Here is a 13,221-nt window from a genome sequence, read left to right as displayed (position 1 = left end):
TTTTTTTTAAGATTTTATTTATTTATTTGGCATACAGAGATCACAAGTAGGCAGAGAGGCAGGCAGAGAGAGAGGGGGAAGCAGGCTCCCTGCTGAGCAGAAAGCCCCATGTGGGGCTCGATCCCAGGACCCTGAGATCATGACCTGAGCCGAAGGCAGAGGCTTTCATCCACTGAGCCACCCAGGCACCCCCTCTTAGGGTTTTCAAACCAGGAAGGTTGCCCATAGGGATTGCAGAAAATCTCCTCTGCTCTTCTCCCCGCCTTCTAGAATTTCTCAGGTCCAGATTGCCCCAGTATCCGACCTCCCATCCTCCTCCTCCATGTCCGGAAGTGGCCGGGGGTCAGCGAGCAGCAGGTCTACCGTGAGTTTCAGAATCTCTGCAAGTTCGATGTGCGGCGACTCTCGCGGAGCAAGTTCCTGCTTTTGACCAATAAGTTTAAGGAGTAGGTGCCTCTGCTCTCCGCATGTCCTTTGTCTCCGCCCCTGCCCTTTGCAGCCGCTTGGAGCCTGCTTGGAGCAGCAGGCCTGACACTCGCGTGCCTGACCTAAGAACGTCTCTCGGCAGTGCTCGGAGCATCCTGAAGGAGTACCGGGGTCACCCCACCCTGCAGGTGTCCCTGTACCGGTACTGGAGGCACTCCCCGAACATCAGCTGCCTGTTGCAGTGAGTGACCCGGAGCGCTGTGCGGGTCCTGCCGGGGCGGAGCGGGGGCGGAGGTCACTCGCTGGGGGTGTGTGTGTGTTTAAAGATGGGTTTAGGGGCACCTGGGTGGCTCAGTGGGCTAAGCCGCTGCCTTCGGCTCAGGTCATGATCTCAGGGTCCTGGGATTGAGTCCCGCATCGGGCTTTCTGCTCAGCAGGGAGCCTGCTTCTCTCTCTCTCTCTCTCTCTCTCTCTCTCTGCCTGCCTCTCCATCTACTTGTGATCTCTCTCTGTCAAATAAATTAAAAAAAAAAAAAAAAAAGATGGGTTTACTTGAGAGTGCACAGGAGTGGAGGGAGGGGCAGAGGTGGAGAGAATCTGAAGCAGACTCCCAGCTGAGCGCAGAGCACGCACGACGCAGGGCTCGACCTCAACCTGAGATCACAGCCTGAGCCAAAACCAAGAGTCGGATGTTTCTCCGGCTGAGCCAGCCGGGCGCCCCACCAGCGTGTGTTGTAACGGAGTCCTCATCAAGCGTGGTGACCTGAATGTCCTTCAGTAACACCAGACGAGCATTGACTGAACGTCTGCTGGGTCGGGTACTATCGCAGGTTCTAGGCTTCAGCGAGTAAAGCAAAATCCCTGCTCTCCTAGAACTCACGCTCCAGTGGGGGGGTAACAGCGAACAAGTGAATTGCAGGATAGATCAGGTGACAAGTGTTTATTAAAAACAAGAACAGATCAGGAGGTGGGTGTGGGTGGGGGAGAAGGAGGATAAGGGATAAGTGGGGACTCCATTAAGTCTTTAAGGAGGTAAGGGAATGAGCCAGGGAGAGCACTGGGGAGCCCTGTCCAGGCAGTGGGGCAGAAGCCCTTGTGGGGAGGCGTCCGGGTGCCACGGGACTGTGAGAAGACCACGAGGAGAGGCTGGGGAGGAGCGTGGGCCCGAGGGAGGGGAGGGCCGTGGGCGAGGGCTGCGGGAGAAGCTGCAGGTGGCCAGGGATTTTCCTCAGAGGTGACTCTGCGTGAGGCAGACTGCACAGGATGCAGAGGGCCGCGGAGCAGGCGGGTGGGTGGTCCGGTTGGGGCTTGGGCTGTGTGGTCTGAGAGACTCTGTGGTCAGAGTCGGGTGCCGTAGGGGGTCACAGCCCGCCGGGAGCAGGGTCGAGTTTGAATCAGGGTTTTGGCCTGCATAACTGAAAGATGGGATTGCTCTGAGGGTTTTGGCCTCCTGGTTAGGAGCCGTATCTATAGAAAACTGGACGCTTGAAGAAAAATGTTTGGCTCCTAGGCAGTCTTTTTTCCGTCTGTCAACCTCTGATGTAAATCACTAGGAAAATGACTTGTGTGCGTGTGTCTGAGAGCCATTCTGCCCTCGAGGCAGAAGTTCATGCTGGGAGAGTGAAGGGAAGACAGGAACATTCAGGTGAGCTGCTTGGGGGCCTGTGCATGTGTCCGTGCTTTCGGACCTGCCCGTTCCCCAGCAGCCCGCTGCCGTCCAGGACCGTGACCTCTCTTTCTTGCAGGGTCTGTGGCGTGGTCACCACCTGGGCCCTCCTGGCGCTTCTCCTCGGAAGACCTGGCCACTAGGGGCAGCCGGCAGCCCTTTCCCATCACTGCACCTCCCTGGGACAGCCCTCCGTTTGGGCTTTTTGCGGGTTTTGTTTGTGTAAATCCTATTTTACTTGCAAACCAATCTGTGGTCCTTATGAGGAACTTTGTTTTGAAGGTGAAATTCTGTAATGATTATCAACGATAAAGAAATCCTTAGATGTGGTACTTTTGTGGCCAGAACTTTTCTTTCTATAAATGGAGAGATGTCCGCATCTCTGGGAATTTCTCTAGACCCCCGGAGGGTCTCACGTGCAGAGAGACTAGCACGGGAGCTGGACAACAGGTGAACCAAAGGCTCTGTTATTTCTGGGAGAGAAATTCTTGGCCATTAGGCCATTTTCCAGACCTAAACCCCTACCAGCCTGAATTTAGTAAAGAGGAAAAAAACGAAGCTAAGTGTCCATGTGCATTTGTGATGTTTTTGGTAATGTTTTTTGGGATATAATATTTAGCATGCACCTCAGAAACAAAGATTACCCGTGCCACAGCTGTGTACCTTGCCAAGGCCCAGTGTGATCTGGTTACTGTATTCCCTTGTGGTGGGCCATGCTGGGGGCCACACCAGGGCCATGCCGTTCCACACCTCACCTTGTGTTATTTTTTTTTTAAAGATTTTATTTTATTTGACACAGAGAGAGAGATTACAAGTAGAGAGGCAGGCAGAGAGAGAGGGGGAAGCTGGCTCCCCGCTGAGCAGAGAACCCGATGTGGGGCTCAATCCCAGGACCCTGAGATCATGACCTGAGCCGAAGGCAGAGGCTTAACCCACTGAGCCACCCAGGCATCCTCAGCTTGAGTTATTGTAGCTTTTCTCTATCGGGAGCTGAACTTGGCTGGGCTGTTTGCTCAACTGTGAACCTCACTGACTTAGCAAAGCCTCCTTAAATTTGGGGTGAGGGGTGGGGTATAGAGTTTTTCTCTGAAAGACAGAAGCATTAGTGGCAGCAGCCGTCCCAGTGGAGGGTGTGGGATCCGCCATTCCAGAAGTCCCAGGCCCGTCCTGAGGGACAGGTGACCAGCGGGCTGCTGTGCCTGGAGGTTCGGGACAGCTCGTGGTGGGACCAGTGAAAGCACACTCTCGGGGGTCGGTGGGGGGAGGAAGTTTTATCCTTTTGTCCAAATGGCATCCTAGTGGGGTCCCCCTGCCCCCCACTGAATGTAACTTTGTATGCACTGAGGAGCACCCCCTTTGCTCTTGTGGGCTTTTGGGGCTCGGTCTCGTTAGATGAGCTCCGCGTGCGGTAAGCAAACGTGAGGCGTGAGCACATGCTTGGCGGAGTGTACTGAGTGACCCTTTTAACTTCCAGGGTTGGAGCAGGACCCGAACCCTGGGAGCTGGTTTGTGTAGTTCTGCAGTGAAGGCTGCCCTGAGGGACTTGATGGGACTTGACTCCTGTAACCGTCTTACCGGTTTGCACGTCTTTACTGGCCGCTGCTGCACACACCCGCAGTGGGGAGTGTGCTGGCCGAGATGGTCTGGGTCTGCCGGTCGCACCGTGGGGATGATGGCCACGCTGGCCACGCTGCCTCTTGTCCCTGCTGCAGGAGTGGGGTGGGGAGGGCGGGCAGGGGTGGCTGAGCTGCTGAAAGCCTGTGGTTGTGATCAGCTTATTGTGCTAAGAGCGGGGAGAGCCCTGGACTGCCTTTTGCTTCCCCCCGCCCCCTGCTTTCTCCTCATCTTGCCTGGGTCTTCATCCCATTATTTTCGTGCAGTTCTTTCTTCCACCGTTAAATGAAAAATCCAAAGCAAATCGTAAGCCGGATGCCCTACCCAACCCCCTTCCCTCTGTCTGCCTCCCGCTGTGGCTCTCGCCCACCCTCCCCTTTCAGCTGCGTTTCCCTTCACCATAAGCTGCCTCCAGCCGCCCGCCCTCCCTGCACCTCTCCTGCTCAGGGTCCTTCCCTGGACTCTGCACCCAGGTTCCCGAGCCCCTCACCTGCCTGCTGGCTCCTGTCCTGGAAGCCGCGTTGAGCACCCTTCCTCGTCCCTCAGCCTGGCTCATTCCACTCATCCCTGCGACGCCATTCAGCTGGCATCTCCTCTGGGTTCTGGATCTGTGCCGTCCTGGTGGCCCCCTCAGGGTTCGGGCTTCTCCTGCCTCTGTTGGAACGCCTGCGCTGTGTGGCCGGGCACCTGATCTGTCCCCTTGCAGGTGGGCACTCTGCTCTCTAGTCCACAGAACCTGTGGGGCTCTCTGTGTCCTCATGAGCCAGTGTTCCCTATGCTACGGGAATGGACTTTGAATTCTTTGGTGCTGCTCATTGAGGCACCTGAAAAATGGGGAGTCGCCTCATTCTGCATAATTGACTTGGTTCTGCCTCTACAGCTGAGGAAAAGGACACATGGCTGCTCCTGCCCTGTCCCGGACCGAGGATGTCCTCATGACCCCTGATCCTATAGAAGTGACGTGACTCCAGGCCTTGCTCTTAAAATGTCGGAATCCTTTTTGTAAACGATGAGATTTTTAGTATTAGAAAGCTCATGAGTGGAAATAGCAGCAGTCCTAAAATGGTCATCTTAATGTTAGCCTTTTTGTATCTTCCCAGTACCTTTTCTCAGAGAGATAAAAGTTCATGTCATTTGGGCACCTGGGGTGACTCAGTCGGTTAAGTGCCTGATACATAGATCCTAGCTCAGGTCTCGATCTCAGGGTTGTGAGTCAAGCTCCATGCTGGGCATGGAGCCTACCTTAAAAAAAAAAAAAAAAAAAAAAATTCATGTCATTTGTGATCACTTATGGAATCCTTCCTAAGGACCAAACAAAGCCTGTTACTTTCTAACCATTAAGCATCTCTGGTCCAGTTTTCCATCCATTCTTCTGGATGTCTGAAAATCCTATGCAATCTAATTAGAATGCTAAGTCCCTTTTGCCGCACAAGATGCCATGACCCACGTTCTGGGATTAGGATGTGGGTGTGTCTGGGGGCCAGTATTCTGCCCACCCCATTCTCCAGCAACACTGGCCTAGTTAGCTCACCACAGTCCTGCTGGGTAATTGTGTGTATCCCCACCTTACGATGACAGAGGAGGGCCGAAGCAAGCTTTGCTGGAGGCCACACCTGCAGGCAGTGACCCACAGTCTCTGTTGGGGACCCCACATTGTCACCACGGTCTCTGGAGCCCTGTGGTGTTTCAACATGCGGCCGCTCACGCACGCAGGTTTCCATTACCCCAAGCCCTCCTGGGTGAACTATCATTTGCCTTGCCCCCTTTTCCTAAAGAGAAGTACCGGATCCTAACATTTGGGAAAGAGGGGCTGCAGGGGGAGACGTGGGCTCAGCCTGCTTTGTTGTTTATACTGGACCCTGCTCAGAACGCGGGGTCTCGGGGTAACACCCACACGGCTGCCACCCTGACCCCCTAGCCCACAGTCCTTGCTTCCGCGGGAGGGTGGCCCTAGCGCCTGGTGTAGACTTGGGCCCCCATCCTCCCAGGAGATCCCCCCAGGGTGTGCGCCCCACCCCAGAGTGGAGGAACAGAAACGAAGTGCTCTCAGGACAGCGGGAACCCAGCAGAGGTGGTTCCAAGGTGAGCTCCGACCCTTCTGCCAAGTGCACGGACACTTCTGCTCATGAACTTGTAAGGATAATTCCGTTAGCCTCCCGTGTACCAGCCCAGCCTCCTGCCCCATCCTCAGCCATGTGGAGAAGCATGGGCCGTCACTGCCCGTGGGATCCTGGAGAGAGCCATGCTCGTGTGGTGTGTGCTGCTCTGAACTCTGTAGAAGCCAGAGTTTATACATTTTTACAAATAAAACATGTGGCAGAAAACAGAAAAGGCAGGCACTCATTCTTTCTCTACCTTAATACCATTTTGGACTTGTTCTTTGAAACCTATCTGTTCGAGGCCGGTACGCATCTCAGAGACCCTGTTCTCTCATCACAACCCTTGCTCCCCGGCCGGTCTGTGGCGGGCGCCCTCCAGGAAGGCATAGGCGGACACGGCCAAGATGAAAGGGATGTTCCGTTCGGGAATTCAGAGCCGGCAGGGGAGAAACTGAAAGACGGGGGTAGGTTGCAACCTTAGAGTGTTTGGGAGGCTTGTGGAGGTGCTGTGTGAGCAGGGTCTTTGCTGCAAAGGCCCTGGGGTGGGGGAGTGCCTGCCCACGGTGGGGGGTGGGGGTGGGGGGGTGACGTAGGAGCTGAGGGCGAATCAGGTGAGCCCTCATGACGCTTTTTTTCAGAGGACTGAAGCCAGGGAAAGTTCTGAGCGGGGATAGGGTACGGCCGGCTTAGGTTTTATTTTTTTATTTTTTATTTTGATTCCAGTTTCAGTTGTAAAGGGATGGCTCGGGCTGTGTGGGGCAGAGGGTGAGGGGTTAGGAGGCTGTTGCCGTGGCCCAGGGATGGAGCAGGGGAAGCGGCAGTGGTGGGAGGCCGTGGACTCTGCATCCGGGTGCCTTTCGCTGTTTAGAGCCCCTGTGCTTCCCGACAGAATGAACGTGGGACTGAGGAGCGAGTGGAGCCGGAGATGTGTGGTCTTGGGCCTGAGCAGCTGGAAGTGCGGGTCGCCGTGTGAGCGTGTTGAAATCGCGCTCTTTCAGTGCCTGCGACGAGGGGACACTTGTACTGTCAAGATAGTGTTTGTCACTTATCGGTGGTTAGTGACTCGGGTGAGGCGGCAGAAGGTGAGTCTTGCCCCAGGGTCAGGCTGAGGGCCAGGGTGGCTGGACCTCATACCAGAGCTCTTCCCACCACGCTGCTGGGCCCCGTGCTGCTGCCGCTTTGCCTGCTCTCCTGGCACGTGCTTCCATCTTTACAGGATGCTGTGGGGTTCGTGCACTGCCCAAGGAATGCTTCGGTTTTAAGAAAGGCTTCCAGGGGGAGGAAACCAAGGGCCGCTGCCGTGCGGGAAAGGAAAGTTCCTCCAGGAGATGCTGCTGGTTGCCGAGTGGGTTGCTGAGGAACTGCTCAGCTGCCTGTACCCCGAGGGGGCCTCACGTGCTCAGGGACCAGAACGAGCAGCAACCCCTCCCCACCCCCGCTCAGGGCACATCTTAGCTTCTCTGCTGGTTCCCATAGGCGCAGCTGGGGTCCCATCACGGCTGCCCCTGTGGACCTGGCCGCCAGCAGGAAGGAGTGGGGGGCCAAAGTCCCAGCAGCATTCTCATCCCCCAGCTGTGCACTCTGATGGCTGAGATGCTGCATCCCTTGGAGGAAGGGGACCGTGTCTGAATCTGCACAGAGCACCTGGGTGAGTCCAGAGTTGGGGAACCCGAGGAAGCCTGCCCTGCTGCGGGGCTCAGCCCTGGTGCCTGGGGCCAAAGCTCAGCTCACAGAGAGCTCCTTCACCGCCGGCTCTGCAAGGATTCCCTGGCAAACCCAGGGAATGTCACCGGGCAAGGAAGTGTCCCATGGTCCCCGCATTCCTTCACCAAATGCCTTCATAGCATCACCCTGCAGTCACACCCGAAGTTATTTCTAGCAGAATTCTAGATGCTTGGCCGTTAAGTTGCAGGCCAAGTGGGGTCCTTTCCAGCGCCTTAGAAACTGCCCACACTGGGGAGTATTTATTTACCTGGGGGTCAAGCTTGTGCTAAAACCCAAGACCTACATTGGCGTTTGGAAAAGAAATAGGAGAATCTTAATTGTGTTTATTTTCCTTATAGGTCTCATTTTCTTGTGTGCATGTCAGTACATGGAGCTCAGTGCACAACTTCTCAATAAATATGCACATCTGGGTTAATGCTCAGTCTTGCTAGTGATAAGAGCAGAGAGCTGACATCATTTGGAGACTGACCATTTCCCTTCCGATGTCAGTGTTGACTTTGACAGGGATAAAACCCCCCTTGGGAAGCCGGCCATCCAGGCAGGACACTTGAGGATGCAGACCACTGATGCTCCCGGTGTTCTGGGCGGAGCACAAGCCGCGTCACCGTCTGGCAGGTGGATGTGCCCACACTCTGGGGCGGAGTCCTCCGTCCTCAACTCTCCAGCCGTAGGGGGTTCTAGACCATCTGCGGTGCGATGCTCGGTGGGCACAATTATCGGGTCTGATTCGGGCAGTCGTGTGGGAGAGAGCTGGAACCCACCAGTGGGCAGATTCTGAAGAGCATGAGCTGTCCTTCCAAGTGCTGAATGTTGTCTGCTGTCTGAGGGGCTGCTGTGAGAGGCCCGGGGACCTGCAAAGTTCAGTTCCCCGAAACCGGAGCTGCAAGCTCCCAGCTGTCGTGGACCCCATGCCTCCGCCGTGTGGCCCACCAAATCCATACACCATGAGCACCTTCCCCTGAAATCCACCTAACTGTGGTCTGGTGGCCAGTGTGAGAGCCTCCACAAAGCCTTCCCGGGGTGTCTCAAGAGTGGTTACCATGGGCACGTGCAGACGGGATGCGCATCTCCGTTATGTTTGGAATCCCACTCAAGTCCCTGCCCCAAGCTCTTGTTTAGCTCCGTGCGAAGGGGAACCCATGACAGGAGCAAGGAAAGTCTGACACATTCGGGGCTGTTTCCCCTTTGTCTCCCCTTCCTTGCCCCTCAATCCCTAGATAGGCTCTGGGAGGTAGAGGCTGATAGCACACTGACCTGTGGCCCTGGAGTCATCAGGAGCCCCAGCCAGCTTCTGCAGGGCCAGGCCCCCTCCGTGGGCGCCCCTCTGTAGGATGGCTGGGCATCCCGGCTTCTTGGAGTTTCCTGCATGCTCTGAGCAGCACCTCCGCACTGGTGCCCCAAGGACTTCCCCTGATGCTCTGACCTCCCACCTCCAGTCCTGGTTCCTCCCTTATTCTCATAATGCTTTTAGTAGCTCGGTTTTTCAGGCTGAACCCTGCCCGAGCAGACATGCTCCATTCCGTCGCTCCATCACCCTCACAGCTCACGCCTGTACCTCCCTATCGCAGACCAGCCAGAGCCCCTTCCAGTCCTTGGGGCTCTAATGCAGCTGCAGGCAACAATTCCTAAGAGACTTGCTTCCCTCCTTCCAGATCCAAGGCCACATGGCTCTCTTCCTCGCCTCATTGGTCTCCGTTCAAGGTCACATCTACAGGGAGGCCACCGCCAGCACCATATCTAGTACATAACCCCTCTCCCCTCTTGTCCCTCTGCTCTGCTTTGTACTAATTAGCACTTTGCACACACTTCGTTGTTTATTGCTTATCTCCCCACTAGCATGTGGGCTCCATGGAGGCGAGGTCACTGTCTTGCTTACCATTGTGTCCCCGGTGCCGACACACGGGGGCTCGGTGAGTATTTGTTTAATGAAGAATCAAACTCCAGGCCTGCAGCATCTGATGGGCCAGAGGGTCTTTGGCTGCTGGGACAAAGGGTCATAGACTGAAATGAAAAATATCCTCTTGTATTATTTTATCACAAGCCAGGAGTGCAAGTACTAGGTAATTGACCCTCTAACCTGAGCACTGTCAGGAAGAAGGACTTTAAAGTCACTTAAACCAGGGACACCTGGGTGGCTCAGTCCATTAAGTGTCTGCCTTCAGCTCAGTTCATGATCCCGGGGTCCTGGAATCGAGACCCGCATCGGGCTCCCTGCTCGGTGGGGAGTCTCCTTCTCCCTCTGCTCCCCGCCAACTAATACATGCACGCACTCTCAAATAAATAAAACTTTCAAAAAATCACTTAAAACTGGAACAATTTTTTAAAGCCAAACTGATTTTTATTTTGCCAAATAATTTCTCCAAATTTAATTGGTCTCTATTCATAAATATAGTCAGCAAGGGAACCAATGTCTTTACTCAGAGGTTCATTTTGCAACCTACTCATAGTAGTGGCTGGTTCCCATGGATGAGCTACGACTAATCTGGCATAGTGGTGGGTACTTGCTTACTTTGCTCTGAGAGCCTTCACAGCCCCCCGAGATGGGCTCTCTGGGGTGACTTTGTGGTGTTGATCATTTCTTCTTCACGTGCTGGGGAAGATCTCCTACGCAGATAGGATAGTTCTCTTTCTAAGTAGGAATCTGGGTTAGGGTCCTCAATTACCGCAGAAGATCCTTAACCCTGGCATCTGACCACTCCATTTCAAAGTCCGTGTGTCTGTCCTTAACCAGCTCAGATCTGTTTTGCCCGTCCCAGCCTTTTCAGGCAGTGCGCACTTGGGCTGGTCCCTGCTCACTTTCGACCAAGTGCCCGTCTGGAACGAAGTCGCAAACATAATTTGAAGGACTACCTGTGCATTTCATTTCTTAGATATGCTGTGAACTCCACTGGACCCAGCTGGATTACCAGAAGCCTCCGACTTGATATCTACACCCCAGCATCATGCTCTCTGCTTAACTTTACAAGAGACATAGATCTATGGATACAATAGAATGTTATTTGTCAGTAAAAGCACTGATCTATGCTACAATGTGGATTGAAAACCTTATGCTAAGTGAAAGAAGCCAGTCACAAAAGATCGTATGTTGTATTTATAGGAAGTGCTCAGAGTATGCAAATCCATGGGGACCTCGGAGAAAGGAAGGGGAATGGGGAGTGTGAGCTAAGGGATACAGGCTTTCTTTTGGGTGTGATAAAGGTATTCCAAAAATAGACGGTGGGGATGGTTACACAATTCTGTGAACATACTAAAACCCACTCAATTGTACACTTTATTTTTAAAAAAAAATTTTTATTTTAGAGAGAGAGGGAGAGAGAGAGCATGCAGGAGTTGGGGGGAGCGAGAGATTGAGAAACCCAAGCAGACTCCGTGATGAGCACAGAGCCCGACGCAAGGCTTGATCTGGCAACCCTGAGATCAGACCTAAGCTGAAACCAAGAGTCGGTGCCCAACTGATCGCGCCCCCTAGGCACCATTGAATCGTACACGTCAAGTGGGTGAATGTGATGGTATGTGAATTATATCCCAGCAAAATGTGTGGAACGACAGAGGCGTAAAAAACACCACCTGATGACTGATCTCAAAGTCTTTGCTCACCGCAATCCCCGGGGAACAGCCATGGTAGAAATGCTGTTCAGACCGGCGTATGTGTGCGTCCTCCATCCCGGCACTGTGGCCCCCCCGGCTTGGGACTAGTCAGCTGACACAGAACACAAGTCATGGACTCTGTTGTTTTTTTCTCTTTGTTCTGATGCCCAGGAGCTTAGCGCCCAGCAGCTGGTGTCCCGATGACTCCGGTCTGCGTGTTTGTAGCACTTTCCCCTTGACCCTCCTCTCCTGTGCTGCGTGTGCCCCCCTGACTTTGGCTTTTATCCTTGTCCACGTGTTTACTTAATTTATGGGCCTTTGCTGCTTTGCATCCTTTGTGGAATACAGGCAAGTGAAATACACACACACACACCCCTGTAGACATTTCCCGAGGGCTGCATACAGGTAACAACTTCCTCGAACCTTCCACGTCCCCTGTGATGCACCTGGTGGGTGAACCAGGGTGACTCCCTCTTCAACATCTGGTTTTGGAGACCCAGTGGCAACTCTCCCTGGAGTGCTGGGGTTAGTCAGCCACTAGGGACCTACTGGTAACGAAGGCCCCAGCCCCCTCTTTACACGCGCCCCACCCCCAACAAAGGAAAGGAGACTCGAATATGGATGAACCCCGTATGGAATTGCCAGGGGTCTGGCTTAGAACTGGGCACTGTAATGTTAGGGCTTTCTACCCAAGAATCATGTTTCAAAATGCCATTAGAAAAATCTAGTGAGTTGACAAATTTGTATCACGTAAGGCTAATATTTCTGGTGGAGCCATTTGGCAACTGTACCCTGAGACACGTAGACGCCCTTAGAAAAGTTCTGTACTTTAAGGAAGGTTGTCAAAATCAGGCTGCGGTCATTTTAGTTACGTTCGAGAGAAAGATGACAGGCACTAGAGTGACGACTACAATCATTAGAACCATTTGTCAGAAACAGAAAAGACACATAGTGGCAGCAAAAATCAGAAACCAAAAAGGTGTTTCCACTGGTCAACTATTTTCTCTCGTATATTTGGTATGTAGGCCTGTCCTACAGGAATCTCCTTTAAACAATATGCAATGGGCAAAAACATTCAAGTCCCAAACTTCCATTCTTCCCTCCTCCTTGTTTCTTCCCAGATACATTCATAAAGAAGGTAACAGGCTTGTTTTCTTTCCTCCTCCTCAATTGTGTTGGGCTTCCCTTTGCCTTCGGTTGTCCTCCTGGACACGGCCCCTTCCTTCATTACATGCCCTTGAAGGATTCCTTTCTCCTGGTCCCCACACGGATTTGCTCTCTCTGAGGGGGAGCCAGAGGCGCTGGTGGCAGGGGGGGAGTGTCACAGACAGCGGGATGACGCTTTTGTTCCCCAGACGCGGGGCCACAGTTGGGAGCATCAAATTCATGGAGAAGGGTTTGAAGAAAGCTTCCTGACGCCATCCCTGTGTCTGTCAAAGCAAAGACAGAACTGAGTTGAGTAAAATGTCTCTCAGTCTTTTAAAAAAAATCCACACTGGGTGGTACATCTCTTCCTCTGTATCTGCGTATCCTCGCCAGCCCAGAAAAAGTTCTTTTTATTTCATTTTATTTTTTATTAATCTATAATGTATTATTTGTTTCAGGAGTACAGGTCTGTGTTTCATAGTTTTACACAATTCACAGCACTCAGCATAGCACATACCCTCCCCAATGTCCATCACCAGCCACACCATCCCTCCCACCCTTTTCCCTTTGGCAACCCACAGTTTGTTTCCTGAGATTAAGAGTGTCTCATGGTGAGGCGCCTGGGTGGCTCAGTGGGTTAAGCCTCTGCCTTCAGCTCAGGTCATGATCTCAGGGTTCTGGGGTTGAGCCTATATCAGGCTCTCTGCTCAGCGGGGAGCCTGCTTCCTCCTCTCTCTGCCTGCCTCTCTGCCTGCTTGTGATCTCTGTCTGTCAAATGAATAAATAAAATCTTAAAAAAAAAAAAAAGAGTGTCTCATGGTTTGTCTCCCTCTCTGGTTTCATCTTGTTTCATTTTTTTCCCTCCCTTCCCCTATGATCCTCTGTCTTATTTTGCAAATTCCTCATATCAGTGAGAGTGTATGATGATTGTCTTTCTCTGAATGACTTATTTCACTT

The 13,221-nt window shown here is 53.1% G+C and overlaps 1 protein-coding gene across 1 annotated transcript in view; it reads left to right on the top strand.

The window, feature by feature from the left end:
- The window catches only part of LOC111158671 (PARN like, ribonuclease domain containing 1), a 19,064-nt gene extending 16,422 nt beyond the window's left edge, over positions 1-2,642 (top strand). The window contains exons 17-19 of the mRNA XM_022520865.1: positions 271-446; positions 569-667; positions 2,172-2,642. Of these exons, the coding sequence (XP_022376573.1) occupies positions 271-446; positions 569-667; positions 2,172-2,235 (339 nt within the window). The 3' untranslated portion in view covers positions 2,236-2,642. The remainder of the gene's footprint in view (positions 1-270; positions 447-568; positions 668-2,171) is intronic.
- Positions 2,643-13,221: the final 10,579 nt, after the last annotated feature.

Source organism: Enhydra lutris, unplaced genomic scaffold (assembly GCF_002288905.1).
Source record: "Enhydra lutris kenyoni isolate GAN:26980312 unplaced genomic scaffold, ASM228890v2 scaffoldscaffold62, whole genome shotgun sequence".
In the NCBI taxonomy this organism is placed as follows: Eukaryota; Metazoa; Chordata; class Mammalia; order Carnivora; family Mustelidae; genus Enhydra; species Enhydra lutris.
Note: the sequence above shows the minus strand (reverse complement) of the source record. Positions and strands in the feature narration are given on the sequence as shown.